Source organism: Lepus europaeus, chromosome 11 (genome assembly GCF_033115175.1).
Source record: "Lepus europaeus isolate LE1 chromosome 11, mLepTim1.pri, whole genome shotgun sequence".
Lineage (NCBI taxonomy): Eukaryota > Metazoa > Chordata > Mammalia > Lagomorpha > Leporidae > Lepus > Lepus europaeus.
In genome coordinates, this window is record NC_084837.1 from 86,903,433 (window position 1) to 86,920,992 (window position 17,560).

The 17,560-nt window shown below is 47.4% G+C and overlaps 1 protein-coding gene across 1 annotated transcript in view; it reads right to left on the bottom strand.

Moving 5' to 3' along the window:
* CLPX (caseinolytic mitochondrial matrix peptidase chaperone subunit X) overlaps positions 1 to 17,088 on the bottom strand; it is a 46,640-nt gene extending 29,552 nt beyond the window's left edge. Inside the window, exons 1-3 of the mRNA XM_062206140.1 lie at positions 16,805 to 17,088; positions 7,114 to 7,274; positions 4,679 to 4,796 (exon numbers count right to left, since the gene is read on the bottom strand). Coding sequence (XP_062062124.1) covers positions 4,679 to 4,796; positions 7,114 to 7,274; positions 16,805 to 16,883 — 358 coding nt within the window. The 5' untranslated portion in view covers positions 16,884 to 17,088. The remainder of the gene's footprint in view (positions 1 to 4,678; positions 4,797 to 7,113; positions 7,275 to 16,804) is intronic.
* Between the last annotated feature and the right edge of the window lie 472 nt (positions 17,089 to 17,560).

Consider the following 17,560-nt stretch of genomic DNA (forward strand, 5'->3'; position numbering starts at 1 on the left):
ACTAGGTTCGGGGCTGGCATTGTGACTCAGTGGGCTAAGGTGCTACTTGTGAAGCAGGCATCCCATACCAGAGTGCAGTTTGAGTCCCCACTGTTCTGCTTCCCATCCAGCTTCCTGCTAATGGGCCTGAGAAGAGAGCCTGGGTACCTGGGACCCCGGCCACCCATGCAGGAGCCCAGGATGGAGTTTCTGACTCCTGACTTCTGCCTGGCCCAGTCCTAACTATTACAGTCATTTGAGGAGTAAACCAACAGATGGAAGATCTTTTTTTTTAATTAATTAACTAATTTATTTGAGATGTAGAGTTAGTTACAGGCAGTGAGAGGGAGAGACAGAGAGAAAAGTCTTCCTTCCATTGGTTCACTCCCCAAATGGCCACAATGGCCGGAGCTGTGCCGATCTGAAGCCAGAAGCCAGGAGCTTCTTCTTGGTCTCCCATGCAGGTGCAGGGGCCCAAGCACTTGGGCCACCTTCTGCTGCTTTCCCAGGCCACAGCAGAGAGCTGGACTGGAAGAGGAGCAGCTGGGACTAGAACTGGTGCCCATATGGGATGCCGGCAGCACAGGTGGAGGATTAACCTACTGTGCCACAGTGCCTGCCCCCTCTCTCTCTGCCTTTTAAAGAAATAAATAAATCTTAGGAAAAAAGTACTATGTTCAATGAAGATATGTTACAGAACTTTAGCTTTATAATGTTCTACTTTTTGTATTCCTCCATCATTAAAAATTACTTAAATGACAAAAAAGAGAGAATTACCTAGACAGGCCATTTATAAAAGATGTACAGGCGGCCGGCGCCGCGGCTCACTAGGCTAATCCTCCGCCTTGCGGCGCCGGCACACTGGGTTCTAGTCCCGGTCGGGGCACCAATCCTGTCCCGGTTGCCCCTCTTCCAGGCCAGCTCTCTGCTGTGGCCTGGGAGTGCAGTGGAGGATGGCCCAAGTGCTTGGGCCCTGCACCTGCATGGGAGACCAGGAGAAGCACCTGGCTCCTGCCATCGGATCAGCGTGGTGCGCCGGCCACAGCGCGCTACCGCAGCGGCCACTGGAGGGTGAACCAACGGCAAAGGAAGACCTTTCTCTCTGTCTCTCTCTCTCACTGTCCACTCTGCCTGTCAAAAAAATTAAAAAAAAAAAAAAAAAAAAAGATGTACAGGTTTGCAGGGCCAGTACTGTGGAGCAGCGAGTTAAACCATGACTCGTAATGCCAGCATTCCATATTGGAGTGCCAGTTCGAGTCCCACCTGCTTTGCTTCCAATCCAGCTCCCTGCTAATGCATGTGAGAAAGCAATAGATACTGGCCTGAGTACCTGGGCCCCTGCCACCCACCTGGGAGACCAGGATGAAGTTCCTGGTTCCTGACTTCGGCCTAACTCAGATCTGCCTCTTGTGATCATTTGAGAAATGAATCAGCAAGTGAAAGACTTCTGTCTTTCCTTTTATTCTGTTGCTCGGTCTTTCAAATAAATATTTAAATCCTTAAAAAAAAAAAAAAAGTATTACAGATAAGATGTACAGGGGCCGGTACTGAGGCATAGTGGGCTAAGCCTCTCTCTGCCTGCAGTGTTGGCATCTCATGTGGGTGCCAGTCGTATCCTGGCTACTCCTTTTCTGATCCAGCTCTCTGCTATGGCCTGGGAAAGCAGTAGAAGATGGCCCAAGTGCTTGTGCTCCTGTACCTGCATGGGAGACCCTGAAGAAGCTACTGGCTCCTGGCTTCGGGTCTGCTTAGCTCTGGCCATTGAGACCATTTGGGGGAGTGAACTAGCGGATGGAAAACCTTTCTGTCTGGCTCTGGAGGAAACTCCTGGCTCTAGGCTTCAGATCGGCCCAGCTCTAGCTGTTGGGGACATTTGAAGAAGAAAGCAGCAGATGGAAGACCTTTTTCTCTCTCCCTCTCTCTGTCTATAACTCCACCTCTCAAGTAAATAAATAAATCTAGGGGCCGACGCCGTGGCTCACTTGGTTAATGCTCCGCCTGCGGCACCGGCATCCCATATGGGTGCTGGATTCTGTCCCGGTTGCCCCTCTTCCAGGCCAGCTCTCTGCTGTGGCCCGGGAAGGCAGTGGAGGATGGCCCAAGTACTTGGGCGCCTGCACCCGCATGGGAGACCAGGAAGAGGCACCTGGCTCCTGGCTTCGGATCGGTGCAGGGCCGGCCATAGCGGCCATTTGGGGGGTGAACCAAGGGAAGGAAGACCTTTCTCTCTGTCTCTCTCTCTCACTGTCTAACTCTGTTAAATAAAAAATAAATAAAAATAAATAAATGAATCTAAAAAAAAAAAATATAAGGGCCGGTGCTATGGCATAGTTATCACCAGCAGTTCTGCCACCTCTTATGGGTGCCAGTTCAAGTCCTGGCTGCTCCACTTTCGATCCAGCTCTCTATTGTGGCCTGGAAAATCAGTAGAAGATGGCCCAAGTCTTTGGGCCCCTGCACCCACGTGGGAGACCTGAAAGAAGCTCCTGGCTCCTGGCTTTGGATCGGCCCAGCTCAGGCTGCTGCAGCCATATGAGGAGTGAACCAGCAGACGAAAGATATCTCTTTCTCTCTGCCTCTCTGTATCTCCGCCTTTCAAATAAATAAATAAATCGTTTTTAAAAAAATTAGTAACCCACGATCAAACAAAATTCTCAATAGTGGCAGGATGACCCAAATTTAATAAGTAAACACAGAGGCCTTCAGCCTCAAGACACATGAGTCTCCTGAGGAGACCTGTGTTACAGGTGGGCAAAGGCGAGGAAGGACGGGGCTTGTTGCTCTGCTGGGGCCTGCAATGAAGCTCCAGAGGAAGGAACAATGTCAGGTTCACCTGTGTATTCTCCAAGCCTATCAGTGTCTGACTTTACAGATGTCTGCTTATTATGTGGGTGTGTGTATTCTTCTTTTACACTTCACTTCCACATTGGCTACTCCCACATTTTTTTTTTAAAGATTTATTTATTATTTGAGAGGCAGAGTTACACACAGAGAAGAGGGACAGAGAGAGGTCTTCTATCTGCTGGTTCATTCTCCAGTTGGCCACAATGGCTGAAGATACGCCGATCCGAAGCCAGGAGCCAGGAGCTTCTTCCTGGTCTCCCATGTGGGTGCAGGGGCCCAGGCACTTGGGCCATCTTCCACTGATTTCCCAGGCCATAAGCAGAAAGCTGATGGGAAGAGGAGCAGCCAGATGCAAACCAGCACCCATTCAGGATGCTGGCGCCACAGGCGGAGGCTGAGCCTACTACCAAAGTGCTGGCCCTGGTAAATAAGTCTTGGTTCTCCTATAGTCCAATGATTACACACATGCAAACTCACAGAACTGGGATGGGTGTTTGCTGCAGCACTTAAGATGCTGCTTTAGACAGCTGAATTCTACTTCAGAGGGCCTGGGTTCAAATCTCAGCTCTGCTCCTGACTCCAGCCTCCTGCTCATGCTCACCCTGGGAGGCAGCAGTGAGGACTCCAGTGGTTAAGTCTCCGCCATCCACTTGGATGAGTTCCAGGCTCCTGGGGTTGTGCTGAGCGAGTGCAAACAGAAGAGCACCACACATTGCTAAAGTCTGACAGTCCTCTATTGCCAGGGATTGAGAACGGGCTCACGCCCAAAGCACTCTCGACCCCAAAGCTCAAAACAGAGTTTCTAAAGGCAAAAACCACAAGGAGGGGAGGGGGAATCCATGGTTACTAGGGTCAAGCTGACCTAAAGCATACGCCAAACTAGTATCAATTACAAGCTTGACAATACAATTATAGTCATGACATTACCCCAGGTACCAACCTAAATCAAAATTATAATCTTTATAAAATTTTTTTGACAGGCAGAGTGGACAGTGAGAGAGAGAGACAGAGAGAAAGGTCTTCCTTTACCATTGGTTCACCCCTCAATGGCTGCTGCGGCTAGCGCGCTGCGGCAGGCGCACCGTGCTGATCCAAAGCCAGGAGCCAGGTGCTTCTCCTGGTCTCCCATGCGGGTGCAGGGCCCAAGGACTTGGGCCATCCTCCACTGCACTCCCGGGTCATAGCAGAGAGCTGGACTAGAAGAGGAGCAACCAGGACAGAATCCGGCACCCCGACTGAGACTAGAACCCGGGGTGCCAGCCATAAATTATAATCTTAACATTAATCCAGGTGTAGCCCATCTACACTTCTAAGCTTGAGCAATCATGCCAGAGGATTTCTATGTTCTGCCAAATAGGATGCAGTACACTATTACTGTCTTAGTTTTAGACCACAGGTTCAGAACATGGTCTCAGGATGGGGGGTGCTTTCTCAAGATGGAGTTCTGGGTGCACTAAAATGTAGTCCCTCTTGTCAGCATATCACTTCACTGGCTTCAGCCTGGCCCAACCCTAGCTGTTGTGGGTATTTGGGGAATGAACCAGCAAATGGGCCATCTGTCTCTGTCTCTCTCTCTGCCTTTCAAATAAAATATTTTCAAAAGCTCACAAAATCCAACTTTGAAATAAACACATATAAGCAAAACAAAACACCAAAGATTTTTGCTTAAATTATGTCTTATACCATAGTGCAAAGTATTACCAACCCAGGGAATTTTCAGTAACTAATGAACACAAGAGAGCAATCATGTAAGCTCAAGAAGAAAATCACAATGATTTTTCTAACTTATGTATTTCTACACATTGAAAGATTTATAGGAAAAGCAGAAAAAAAGAACACTGGGAGTAACACTTACATACGAAGGTCTCTACATGTGTGCACAAGTCACCGCATTTAGGACAGCGCAGCTGATTTCCACCTTTCCCAGAATTCCCAGAGCTTGATTTCTTACTGCTTCCCTCACTGACTGATTTCTAATGTTTGTGAAGGATAAAAAAATCAGTGTCAATTTAGGCAACTATTTTATTCGCAACTTAAACATAAACAAGATAGTTCATAATTGTATCATTTTTATGACTTCTAGAATGGAATTATTGGTATGGTTTATATCTCTACTACCACCAGTGTCAAAAGACCTATTTACTACAAAGATCAAATCAGTTCTTACAAACTATTTATCTTTAGTACCTTACTGGGTATGTGCCATCATGTGTAAGAAATAGCTTGCTTTCAATGACTCACTGAGTGCTAGGAAAAAAGTTATTCTAAGTAAAAAAAAAACTATATTCCAGGGGCTGGAGTTGTGGCATAGCAGATAAAGCTGCTGCCTGCAATGCCAGCATCCCAAATGGGCACCAGTTCGAGACCTGGCTGCTCCACTTCCAATACCTCTCCCTGCTAATACGATTGGGAAAGCAGCAAAAGATGGCCCAAGCACTTGGGCCGCTGCACTCATATGGGAGACCTGGAAGAAGCTCCTGGCTCTTGGCTTTGGCCTGGGCCAGCCCTGGCCATTGTGGCCATTTGGGGAGCAATCAATGGATGGAAGATCTTTCTAACTCTTTCAAATAAATAAATAAATCCTTAAAAATAAATTAATAAATACATATTTAAAAAACTGCATTTTAGGCCGGCGCTGCGGCTCAATAGGCTAATCCTCCCCCTTGAGGCGCCAGCACACTGGGTTCTAGTCCCGGTCGGGGCATCGGATTCTGTCCCGGTTGCCCCCTCTTCCAGGCCAGCTCTCTGCTGTGGCCAGGGAGTGCAGTGGAGGATGGCCCAAGTGCTTGGGCCCTGCACCCCATGGGAGACCAGGATAAGCACCTGGCTCCTGGCTTCGGATAGGCTCGGGACATTGGCCACAGCGGCCATTGGAGGGTGAACCAACGGCAAAAAGGAAGACCTTTCTCTCTGTCTCTCTCTCTCACTATCCACTCTGCCTGTCAAAAAACAAAAAAACAAAAAAAACTGCATTTTAGGGACCGGCACCATGGCTCACTTGGTTAATCCTCCGCCTGTGGCGCCGGCATCCCATATGGACACCGGGTTCTAGTCCCGGTTGCTCCTCTTCCAGTCCAGCTCTCTGCTGTGGCCCAGGAAGGCAGTGGAGGATGGCCCAAGTGCTTGGGCCCCTGCACCCGCATAGGAGACCAGGAGGAAGCACCTGGCTCCTGGCTTCGGATCGGTGCAGGGCCGGCCATAGCGGCCACTTGTGGGGTGAACCAATGGAAGGAAGACCCTTCTCTCTGACTTTCTCTATCACTGTCTAACTCTATCAAAAAAAATTTTTTTTTAATTTAAAAAACTACATTTCAATGACACTGAATCAGGAGTTACCATCACAGCAGTTAAGAACAACATTCTGGCAGGCGCCGTGGCTCAATAGGCTAATCCTCTGCCTTGCGGCACCGGCACACCGGGTTCTAGTCCCGGTCGGGGCACCAATCCTGTCCCGGTTGCCCCTCTTCCAGGCCAGCTCTCTGCTGTGGCCAGGGAGTGCAGTGGAGGATGGCCCAAGTGCTTGGGCCCTGCACCCCACGGGAGACCAGGAGAAGCACCTGGCTCCTGCCATCGGATCAGCGCGGTGCGCCGGCCGCAGCGCGCCTACCGTGGCGGCCATTGGAGGGTGAACCAACGGCAAAGGAAGACCTTTCTCTGTCTCTCTCTCACTGTCCACTCTGCCTGTCAAAAAAAAAAAAAGAACAACATTCTGCTAACTAGATTATTCATCTCTAAGTTGGAAATAACTTCACCTACTTCAGAGAGCCATTGTTAGGACTAAGTGTGGATACGGAAGTGTCTAATCTTTTGTCTTACATATATTAACTCAAGAATCAGTCAAATTCACATAATGCAAAAAACTGACAATTCACTGACCCAGTATAATCATCAATCATCTACTTGTTTCCTACAGTGTATCCCAACATAAGTGATCACAGAAATCCAAGATTTTTAGGAAGAAGATAAATTGAAGTCTACCTTTCTGAGTCACATTAAAGCAGGAAATGGTGACTATTTAGTTCAAGTCTACTGAGTGACAATGCAGATTATTTAACGGCAGTTCTTTACTACTTTGGGTTGCTAGGATTTTAATTACTGCTTACTAAGTGCAATGCTTATAAAAGTATCTTATGGTTCAAACTAAAATATAAATAAATTAAATGTAATTCTTCAGATCCTACTCTCTCCTATTTCCTACAGAAAACAGGATATACAGTATTATTTTACATTTAACTGTTTAAAGGAGGGAACTCAAACGTGCATAGGTGCCAATAAAGGTGAAACAATTACCTTATTTCCATCTCCAGAGCCGTCTTTACTTGTCCCATCTTTAGAGGCAAAGTATGCTGGTGTTTCTGTAAAGGTTCTAAGAGGAGCTCTTCGCAGAATCTGAGTTTCAAAGGTTCCAAACCGTCCTAAAACTGGTATATGAATGCGACCACAAGAAATGCCTGAAAATGAAATGAAATCTATTAGTCTACACATCAAATACTGACAGAAGTCAATAAATCCCCTGGAAACAAAACTCCCTTTAGCATACGGGAAGCTAAACACAGCCATGGTTTCCACAGCAGTAGTGCGACCTGATTGAGAAAACAGTGGCAGCGTCAGAGGAACGTCCACTAAAAACAAGCCAGGCTGGGCCTGCAGAAGACTCCCGGTAAATAAAGACCTTCCTTTCTGGGTCTCTTCCTTTGAAGGGACGTAGGTCGTAACAATATGTGGCTCTCTCAAAGTCTGAGAGGACAGGGGCCGGCGCTGTGGCGTAGCGGGTAAGGCATTTATGTAAGGTACTTAGTAATCAAAATCATAAAAACCCTGGTGAATGGTGCCTGGTGTGGGTTGCGGGAATGAGTTATTATTGTAACAAGTATAAAGTCTTAGTATTTTAAGATGAAGAGAATAAGACAAGATGGATGGTAGTGATGGTTGCACAACAAAATGAATATGCTTAAGTGTCATTGAACTTTATATTTATATTTATAAACTTTATATGTATTTAAGCAGAATAAAAAATTGTAGGAAAAAGTTATGTGCTGCCCATTAAAACATACACTTCAAGGATTATTTCAATACTACAAAAGAAACATCATTCAACAAATACCACATAACCACTACCCTGCTTTCAAATGTTCTAATCTTTTGCCCTATTTGACATTACTGTTCTTTTTTAGATGAATTTATTTATTTGAAAGGCAGAGATAAGAGGTGGGGGCATAGGGCGATACCTTCCATCTGCTGGTCCACTCCCCAAATGGCCACAATGGCTGGGGCTGAGCCAGGCCGAAACCAGGAACCTGGAACTCTACCCAGATTTCCCACGTGGATGCAGGGGCCAGAGGACTTGGGCCATACTCTGCTGCTTTGCCAGGCACATCACGGGCGCACAAATGAGATGCTGGCATTGCAGGTGATGGCTTAACCCACCGTGCCACAACACTGACCCGGACACTATGTCTTTTAAAAGGATGTATGTTACTAACTGGTCTATTCTAAAGACTAGGTCAGGAGTTGATGAAATTTTCTGAAAAGGACCAGGACAGTAAATATTTTCAGCTTTGTGGGCCATTTTATCTCAATCATGAAGCAGGAAACTATTTTACTATGGAGGCAGGAAAGCAAAAACAGTATGTAAACAAGTAAGTGTGACCAGATTTGGTCCTTGGGGGTTTGTAATCTGCCATCATGACTTTTTTCATACAAATACAAACTAAACCCCAAAATAAATTATAATAAGTGACAAAAGAGCCATATTGTACACTGTGAAGCACTGTTTCCCAACCTGGTCTTTAAGAATGTTCCCTGCACAGAAATATGGCCGGCGCCGTGACTCAACAGGCTAATCCTCCACCTAGTGGCGCCGGCACACCAGGTTCTAGTCCCGGTTGGGGCGCCGGATTCTGTCCCGGTTGCCACTCTTCCAGGCCAGCTCTCTGCTATGGCCCCAGGAGTGCAGTGGAGGTGGAGGATGGCCCAAGTGGTTGGGTCCTGCACCCCATGGGAGACCAGGATAAGCAACTGGCTCCTGCCTTCGGAACAGCGCGGTGCGCCAGCCGCAGCAGCCATTGGAGGGTGAACCAATGGCAAAAGGAAGACCTTTCTCTCTGCCTCTCTTTCTCACTAGCCACTCTACCTGTCAAAAAGTAAAAAAAAAAAAAAAAAAAAAAAGAATGTTCCCTGCACAGAAATCTGAAAGGTATTAGGCTAGGTTAAGCAAAATGTCATAGATTTTCAGCACTACAGGGCTACTCAGAACCTTGCATAGGACCTGTGTTGCGGCAGAATGGGTTAAGCTAACGCTTCTAGGAAAGCAGGGGGAAATGGCCTGAGTCCTTTGGCCCCTGCACCCATGTGGGAGACCCAGAGTTCAGGCTGCTGGCTGCTGGCTGCTGGCTTTGAGGCCATTTGGGGAGTGAACCAGTGGACAGAAGATATCTCACTTTCTCCCTCTCTGTCTCTTCCTGTCTCTATGACTTTGCTTTTTATTTGAAAGGCAGAGAGAGAAAGGCCTTCCATCTGCTGGTTCACTCCCCAAATGGCAGCAAGGCTGGAGCTGGGCAGATCTGAAGCCAGAAGCCAGGAGTTTCCTCCAGGTCTCCCATGCGGGTGCAGGAGCCCAAGGACTTGGACCATCCTCCACTGCTTTCTCAGGCCATAGCAGAGAACTGGATCTGAAGTAGCACAGCCAGGACTCAGCCTGGCACCCATTTGGAATGCCAGCACTACATATGGGCACTACACCACAGTGCGCCCCAGTAAATCATTTTTTAAGAAAAAAGAAGAACTTTGCATAAGCTAACAAATATTAATGAGGCACCTGGAAGAAAGGAGCTTTACCAGCAGTTTATAAGAGGGCTCTTAGGAGGTAATGAGTAAACCAAAAAGAAAAAAGAGGAAGGGAGGTTAATACTTAAATCAATTTAAGAAATTAATTTTGCTTTCCTCATTTTATTCCCAGCAAAATTCTCAACTCAGTTTTTGAATTTTTATTTGTACATGTTACACACTGTATCCAAATGCAAAAAAAAAAAAAAAAAAGAAAAACTGGTTTAAAACTATTGATGTCTCAAACAATTTAAAAAAAATTGCTTACTTATATAACTTACTGAACTTACTGGTTTGATTAACTGTAATATTCTGACACATTTGTGTGTACTGTCAGAACTAGTTTCTTTAGTTATTTATCATCTATTCCAGTTCTAAAAACTACAAAAATCAACCCACCAAGCTTTTCAGGAAAGATACAAAGAATAACCCCATTCTCTCATGTCCATATACATTCACAAAGAACATCACAGCAGATACGGTGCCTCTTGGGATGCCCACATCCCCTCGTAAGAATGCCCATTTCCAGTCTCAGTTCTGCTTCTGATCCGACATCCTGCTAATGAGCACTCTGAGGGCAGCAGGTGATGGCCCATTAGGTCTCTGCCACCCACAGGGGAGACCCAGACAGAGCTGCTAGCTCAGGACTTCAGCCTGGCCCAGCTTAGTCCTATTCAGGAAGTCTGGAGTAGGACCCAAGAATGTGTTTCTATGAAGTTCCCAGGTGAAGCTGATGCTGTAGGTGTGAAGGCCACATTTTAAAAATCACTGCACTTCCCAGAAGAAACTCCAGGCTCCTGGCTTTGGCCTGGCCCAGCCCTGGCCATGTGGGGAGTGACGCAGCGGATGGAAGACCTCTTTCTCTCCTTTGCCCTCTGTTTCTGTAACTGTACCTTACAAATAAATAAAATAAATATTCCAGAAAAATGGTGTAAAACAAAATCACTGCACTAAGCAATGAAAATGACCAATAATATTCACAGAAAATATAAAGCATGGGGCGTAACAGGGTAAGCCTTCACCTTCGGTGCCAGCATCCCATATGGGCGCTTGTTTGAGTCCTGGCTGCTCCACTTCTGATCCAGCTCCTTGCTAATGTGCCCGGGAAAGCAGCAGAGGATGGCCCAAGTCCTTGGGCTCCCGCACCCATGTGGGAGACCCAGAACAAGCTCCTGGCTCCTGGCTTTGGATCCGCCCAGCCTTGGCCCTTGTGGCCATTTGGGAAGTGAACCAGCACACAGATGTTTCTCTCTGTCTCTCCTTGTCTGTGGTTCTGCCTCTCAAATAAATAAATAAATCTTAAAAAGGAAGGGCGGACGGACGGACAGAAGGAAATAAATGTAAAGCACTACAGCAAACTAATCAGGGATGTTAATTATTTTTGGGTCATGCACCAGCCTGGTAAAGCCTTTAGGCTAATCTCTTTTTAGAATAATGTTTTTAAAATATAAAACAGAGGCCGGCACCGTGGCTCACTTGGCTAATCCTGCGCCTGCGGCGCCGGCACCTCGGGTTCTAGTCCCGGTTGCTCCTCTTCCAGTCCAGCTCTCTGTTGTGGCCCAGGAAGGCAGTGGAGGATGGCCCAAGTGCTTGGGCCCTACACCCACATGGGAGACTGGGAGGAAGCACCTGGCTCTTGGCTTTGGATTGGCACAGCGCCAGCCATAGCGGCCATTAGGGGAGTGACCCAACGGAAGGAAGACCTTTCTCTCTGTCTCTGTCTCTCTCTCTCTCACTGTCTATAACTCTGTCTGTCTGTCTCTCTCTCTCTCACTGTCTAACTCTGCCTGGCCAAAAAAAAAAAATATATATATACATATGTATATAATATATATATAATAGAATGCTTAACAAAGGAAGTAAATTATACTGAAGTAGTTACCCGCTGGTTTTCTCACCAGCTGCCCACAGCAGTCAGGACTAGGTCGGACAATGCAGGGAGCTGGGAACTCAACCAGGTCTCCCACGTGGGTGACAGGAACAGGAACCCAATTACTTGAGTCACCACTGCTGCCTCCTAGGGTCTGCATTAGCAGGAAACTGCTAGAGCCAGGTGCCTGAACCTAGACGCTTCAATACGGGACATGGCTATGCCAAATGCACACCCCCAAAATATTTTTAAATATAAATAGACTTTCTTATTAATAAAATTAAATACTATCTAGCAACTTTTAAAAGAACTACAATAGTAACAAAAAGTATAAACACTATTTTGAGGTATCACCAACTAATGTGATAAGAGACCATCGGTGATTTTGACTGGTGACAAATTCAGATACTAACAAGAGCACTGCAATTTGTTGCTCACATTCTTAATTGAAAGAAATGCTTTATGTAATTAAAGGTTACTAAAAATAAAGTTGACAGAGACTGAATTCTATCCATGGACCCCTGGAGGGCCTGTGAATCTCAAAAGAACACTTGAAGGTCAAAAAGGGAAACACTTATGCAAAGTACATTTCAAAAGACTGCCTGGCAGCAACAACAATCAGTTAAAGTTAAACTACTTACAACACTTTTGTTGTACAGATAAAGCTTTCTGAGTTTTTGAGCAGCTGTCTCTAAGAAATATTAGAGTAAGTACATCCATTTTAGGGTTATTAAGAACCAGGAGAGTAATTTATATTAAATTTTCTATACTCAATCTTGAACTAAGTATCCTCCAAAAACATACAAATGATTCAACTCAAAAGATAGGCCAATCTGTATTTCAGAAACAGAATGAAACTAAGGGGAAATTTAAAATTATTATCTATTGTAATGACAACTGATGAAATAATGCTCACTTAAAGTCTTGACCTCTAACAAATTAGAAAAAAAAAAAATCACAAAAACTCACAAATACCAGCAACTTACTAGATGGTTACTGCTTTTATTAATCTTAAAATTTAATTTTATGGGTTTCATGAACTCTGAATACTTAAGAAAAAGAAAAGTAACATCATTCCAATGATAGCTTTCCTCAAGTTTAAAAATGTTTGATGAGTGGCCAGCACCGTGGCACAGCAGGTTGGGCCGCCGACTGTAACACTAGTATCCCATATGGGTGCTGGTTCAAGTTCCAGCTGCTCCACTTCCGATCCCTGCTAACGTGCCTGGGAAAGCAGGGGAGGATGGCCCAAGTGCTTGGGACCATGTACCCTGGAAGAAACTCCTGGGTGCTGGCTTCGGCCAGTTTTGGCCATTTGGGGAGTAAACCAGCAGAGAGACAATCTCTGTCTCTCCCTCTCTCGCTGTTACTATTTCAAATAAAATAATTTTAAAGATTTATTTTAATTATTTGAAAGGCAGAGTTACAAATGGAGTGGGGGGGAGGGAGAAGCATCTTCCATCTGCTGATTCACTCCCCAAAATAGCTGCAACAGCCAGGGCGGGGCAGGGCTGAAGGTAGGAGCCAGGAGCTTCCTCCATGTTTTCAACATGAGTGCAGGGGTCCAGACACTTGTGCCATCTTTGGCTGCTTTCCCAGGCACATTAACAGGGAGCTGGATCAGAAGTAGAGCAGCCAGGACTCAACTGGTGCCCGTGTGGGATGCTGGTGCCGCAGACAGCAGCTTTACTTATCACACTACAATGCTGGCCCCAATATATAAATCTTTAAAAAATTTTTTTTGATGAGTTTACTCTAAGACTAGTCTGTTTGTCTAAAGATGAACATGCCAGGAAGAGAAATGCTAAGAAGTGTTTTACAAGTAAAGATGCTTTATTGTTTATTTACTTTGCCTTATTTAATTTATATTGTAGTTGACTATCAAAAAGAGAGGGGAACGGCGCTGTGGCGTAGTAGGTAAAGCCGCCACCTACAGTGCCAGCATACCATATGTCTGCGATTTGTGTCCTGGCTGCTCCACTTCTGATCCAGCTCCCTGCTATGGCCTGGGAAAGCAGTAGAGGATAACCCAAGTCCTTGGGCCCCTGCACCTGCTTGGGAAACCCAGAAGAATTTCCTGGCTCCTGATTGGCACAGCTCTGGCCTTTGCGACCATTTGGGGAGTGAACCAGTGGATGGAAGACTCTCTCTGCCTCTCCTCTCTGTAAATCTGCCTTTCAAATAAACAAACAAACAGAAAGCATGTTCCTTTTTCTACAAAAAATAAGGGAGGGGGGAAGAGAAAGAATTAAAATGTAACTAAAGCGGCAGGCCTGTGGCACAGCAGGTTAAGCTGCAGCCTGCAATGCTTGTACCCCATTTTGGAGCCCTGGTTCGATTCCCAGTTTCTCTGCTTCCGCGCCAGCTCCTTGCTAATGTGGCTGAGAAAACAGTAGATGATGGCCCAAGTACTTGGAGACCCAGATGGGGTTTCTGGCTCCTGGCTTCAGCCTGGCCCAGCTTCTAGCTGCTGTGGCCTTTGGGCGGTGAACCAGTAGATGATGATCTCTGTCACTCTGCCTTTCAAATAAATCTTTTAAAGATATTAAATCTAGCTGAAAGTTGTTGAGGTGAGCACATTATACAGTATTACGACAGTCATCGGTCCCAACATGTTTGAGCATCTGTACAGTCTCCTTCATACCTTTAGGAGGGGACACTGTTGGAACAGGCAAAGACTGACTGAAAGCAGTGAGAAAACAAAGCAGTTAAGTGTGACTCCCTGAAACTTACAGCCAAATTCAGACCAAGTATCGTCATTTGGAATTTTTTTTTACATGGAATCGAGCATTTCTGGATGTACAAATTTAGAATGCAGTGACTTCATAAATTCAAGCTCTATTTTAAAAAATACACAGCACGGGTGTATACTGGCCTGCTGCTTCAAATGCAGGTTGTGATACCTACATCCTGTATTGAAGTGCCTGGATTGGAGGTCCAGCTTGGCTCCAGAACACAAGCTTCCTGCTGGTACGTACCCTGGGAGGCACCAGGTCATGGCTACAGCAGTTGGGTCCCTGCTGCCCCTTGGGGGACCTGATTGAGACCCTGGCTCCCAGCTTTGCTGTGTTCAGGCATTTTGGGAGTAAACTAGTGGATGGGAGTTCTGTCTCTCTTGCTCTCTGCCTCTCAAATAAATCAAACAGCATCAAAATAAACAGTAGCAATTTGGGTAGAGAAAAAGACATTTTTAATTTCTACTTTACTACAGGTTTCATATCCAAAGAAAACAGTGAGGAAAAATACAATAAACTGGGTACATATTGCCCAGAAGGAAAAGAAAACAGAACCAGTATCAGTTTGACAAATTACTAAATAACTTTCAAATACTCACTTAAAATTTTAAGGTGTAGCATGACAAGCCCACAAAAATAGGAACAGAGAAGCTCTGAAGTTTCCCCACAACTTCTTGTTAGAAGATCACATGTGTGTGGGCCTGTTGTGGCACAGTGGGTAAATAGGCCACCTGCGACTCTGGCTTCCCATACGGGCACTGGTTGCAGCCCTGACGCTTCCACTTCCCACCCAGCTCCCTGCTACTGTGCCTGGGCAAACAGTGGACGACGGCCTAGCTGTCTGCATCCCTGCACCCATGTGGGAGGCCCAGAAGCTCTTGGCTTCAGCCTGACCCAGTCCTGCCCACTGTCACCATTTGGGGAATGAACCAGTGGATGGAAGAGCTCTCTCTGTAACTCTTTCAAATAAATAAATAAATCTTTAAAAAATGTACATGTATTTTGATGAATTCCTTAGCTCTACTTCAATCCTGATTTTTTTGTTTCCCCTCTCTTCCTCTTTCCAAGAATCTTAAAAATAGCCCTTGTAACATTCTTTAAACCCTAAAAGAAAATGTCTTTAAATTCTTGTAGGCTTCATGTACCTAGTTTTCACTATAGAAAATGTTTACATAAATATGGCTTGGGAAAGTGCTGAGTACAAAAATTTGCTATTTCATTGTCATCTAAGAAGATAATTCTAGAATGATATTGAAAATCGTTTCATACTCAAAGCTTAGTTTACTTCTTCACTGGAAAAGCAATGGTTCTGTATTCCTGAAAACTTCTGGCAAATTGGCAAACATGTGATTTAAAATAGAAGTAGGTAATAATTGCTAAATAGGCCATTAACGTGTGTTGATAAATACATTAAAATTTTAAAACAGCAGTTGTTTGAAAAGAAAAAAAATATTTGCTTAACCCATGAACCCCACATACAGTTTCCAGGGACTCTTGGCTAGAAAGAACTTTCTCCGAGAAGACCTTCCTGCCAAAGAGATACACACACAGAACCGCCTCACCCCTAGACACAGCACTGTCTACACCACTAGGCTTCAACATCACCGTTAGTGTTTATTCCCCATCGCCCCTCCAGCACCTAAACAGGGCCTGGCACCTAGGAGGCCCTCGACAAATTATATCAAAGAAACGGATTAAAAAGATCTGTCATCGCGTTCCGGAAATGGCACATCTACCCGCTGAAGTTTTACAATGTGTTAGAACCACATTCATTTACTTAAACACTCACAAAGTGTCCGGGAGACACAAACAGCGGATGACAGGCGTTCACTATCAACCCAAGAATTGGCAAAACGAGGCTTTCTTCTTTATTTATTCAACGGTCATAACCGGGAAGCCGAAACGAACCCGATCTGTCTGGAAGCTGGCGATTCCGGCAGGACCCAGCCTCCCAGCCCCACACCGCCAGGTCTGGGCTAGAGGGAAGTGGGGCCTTTTCCGGAACCCCCAGGCTGGAGCGCCACTCTTACAGCTCCTGATGAACAGACAGGGACGGTAAACACGCGCTGTGGCCGGCGAAGAAACGTCTCCGAGGTCGAGCTGTGCACACAGCCCAAGCCCGGCCGGAGCTCCCCGCCGGCGGGGGCCGCACAATGGCCGTGACACCTCGCGCCACGCGCGGCCGGCCAGCTGGACGCTCCAGGCCCCAGGGCGACCCCACGAGTGACAGCCCCTCGGCCAGGCCCCGGCGGCGCCCCTGCGGGGGCCCGTCTTCACCGAAAGGGGCATCCTGCGAAGCGGCCACGCTCCGGCCCCCCAAACTCAGAAGCCCCGAGGGCGCGTCCGCACGGGCACGGGGCCGCACTCCACACCTGCGGGCCAGCTGCTCCAGAGGCGGCCGGAGCCCACGGCACGGGAAAGGCGCGCGGTGCCGGGCGAGGCGCCCCGCAGCCCCCCAGCACCCCTCGCGGGGCGAAGGCCGCCTGCCCTCCCCGGGGTCTCCACCCGTCTGCCCGGGGCCGAGGGCTCTGGCGTGGGACTACTTCGTTACCTCTCTGCGCGGAGGCGAGCGAGGAGGTGAGGAGCCGGGCGGCCGCCGCGCCGCAACTACAAGCGCCGCAGCTGGACATCTCCGCGGGGCCTAGGCCGGGGCTTTGCGCCCGGCCGACCGACGGGGCTCAGCGGCCCGACGCCTGCTCTCAGCGCGCGCTAACTTGGTGCTGAGTCCCCTGGGCGGCCCTGGGCTCGGTGCAGCGGTCACCCGCCTGGCGGCCAGACCTCCGCGCACTTCGTGCTCCACCGCGGTCTCGCCAGAGTAGACACCGATTCCTCCTCCCTTCCCCTCCTCCTCCTCCCCCCACCCCCCGCCTACCGAGGCCCGGGGAGCGTGCGCGCGCCTGCGTCTTAGGCTCAGGGCGGGGGGGGGGGGGCACGCGTCGCGTGTGCGTGCGTGAGACCCCAACGTGAGGCGAGGGCGAGGGGGCGGTGACCCGGGCACCAATGAGCGCCCTACGGCAAGCCCCAAGTGGAGCGACTACAGGTCCCGACAGGCAATTTTCCCGGAAGCTCCTTTTGAAAAGCTTGAGGTCGACTTGGCGAGATGCATGCCGGGAGTTGTAGTTTCAGCGTGCGGTAGTTAAGCTCTTCCTGTGGTCTTCGGTGGGTGGCCGGGAAGGGCGACTCGGCTGGCTCCCGGGGGAGTGTTAATAGTGACTTGGCCGCCAGTTCCATCCTCAGGGATTCCACGTCTTACGTTCCTTTTCCTCCCCTTAACCTTAGTTTCTTCTCTTGTAACGTGGAAGTGCTG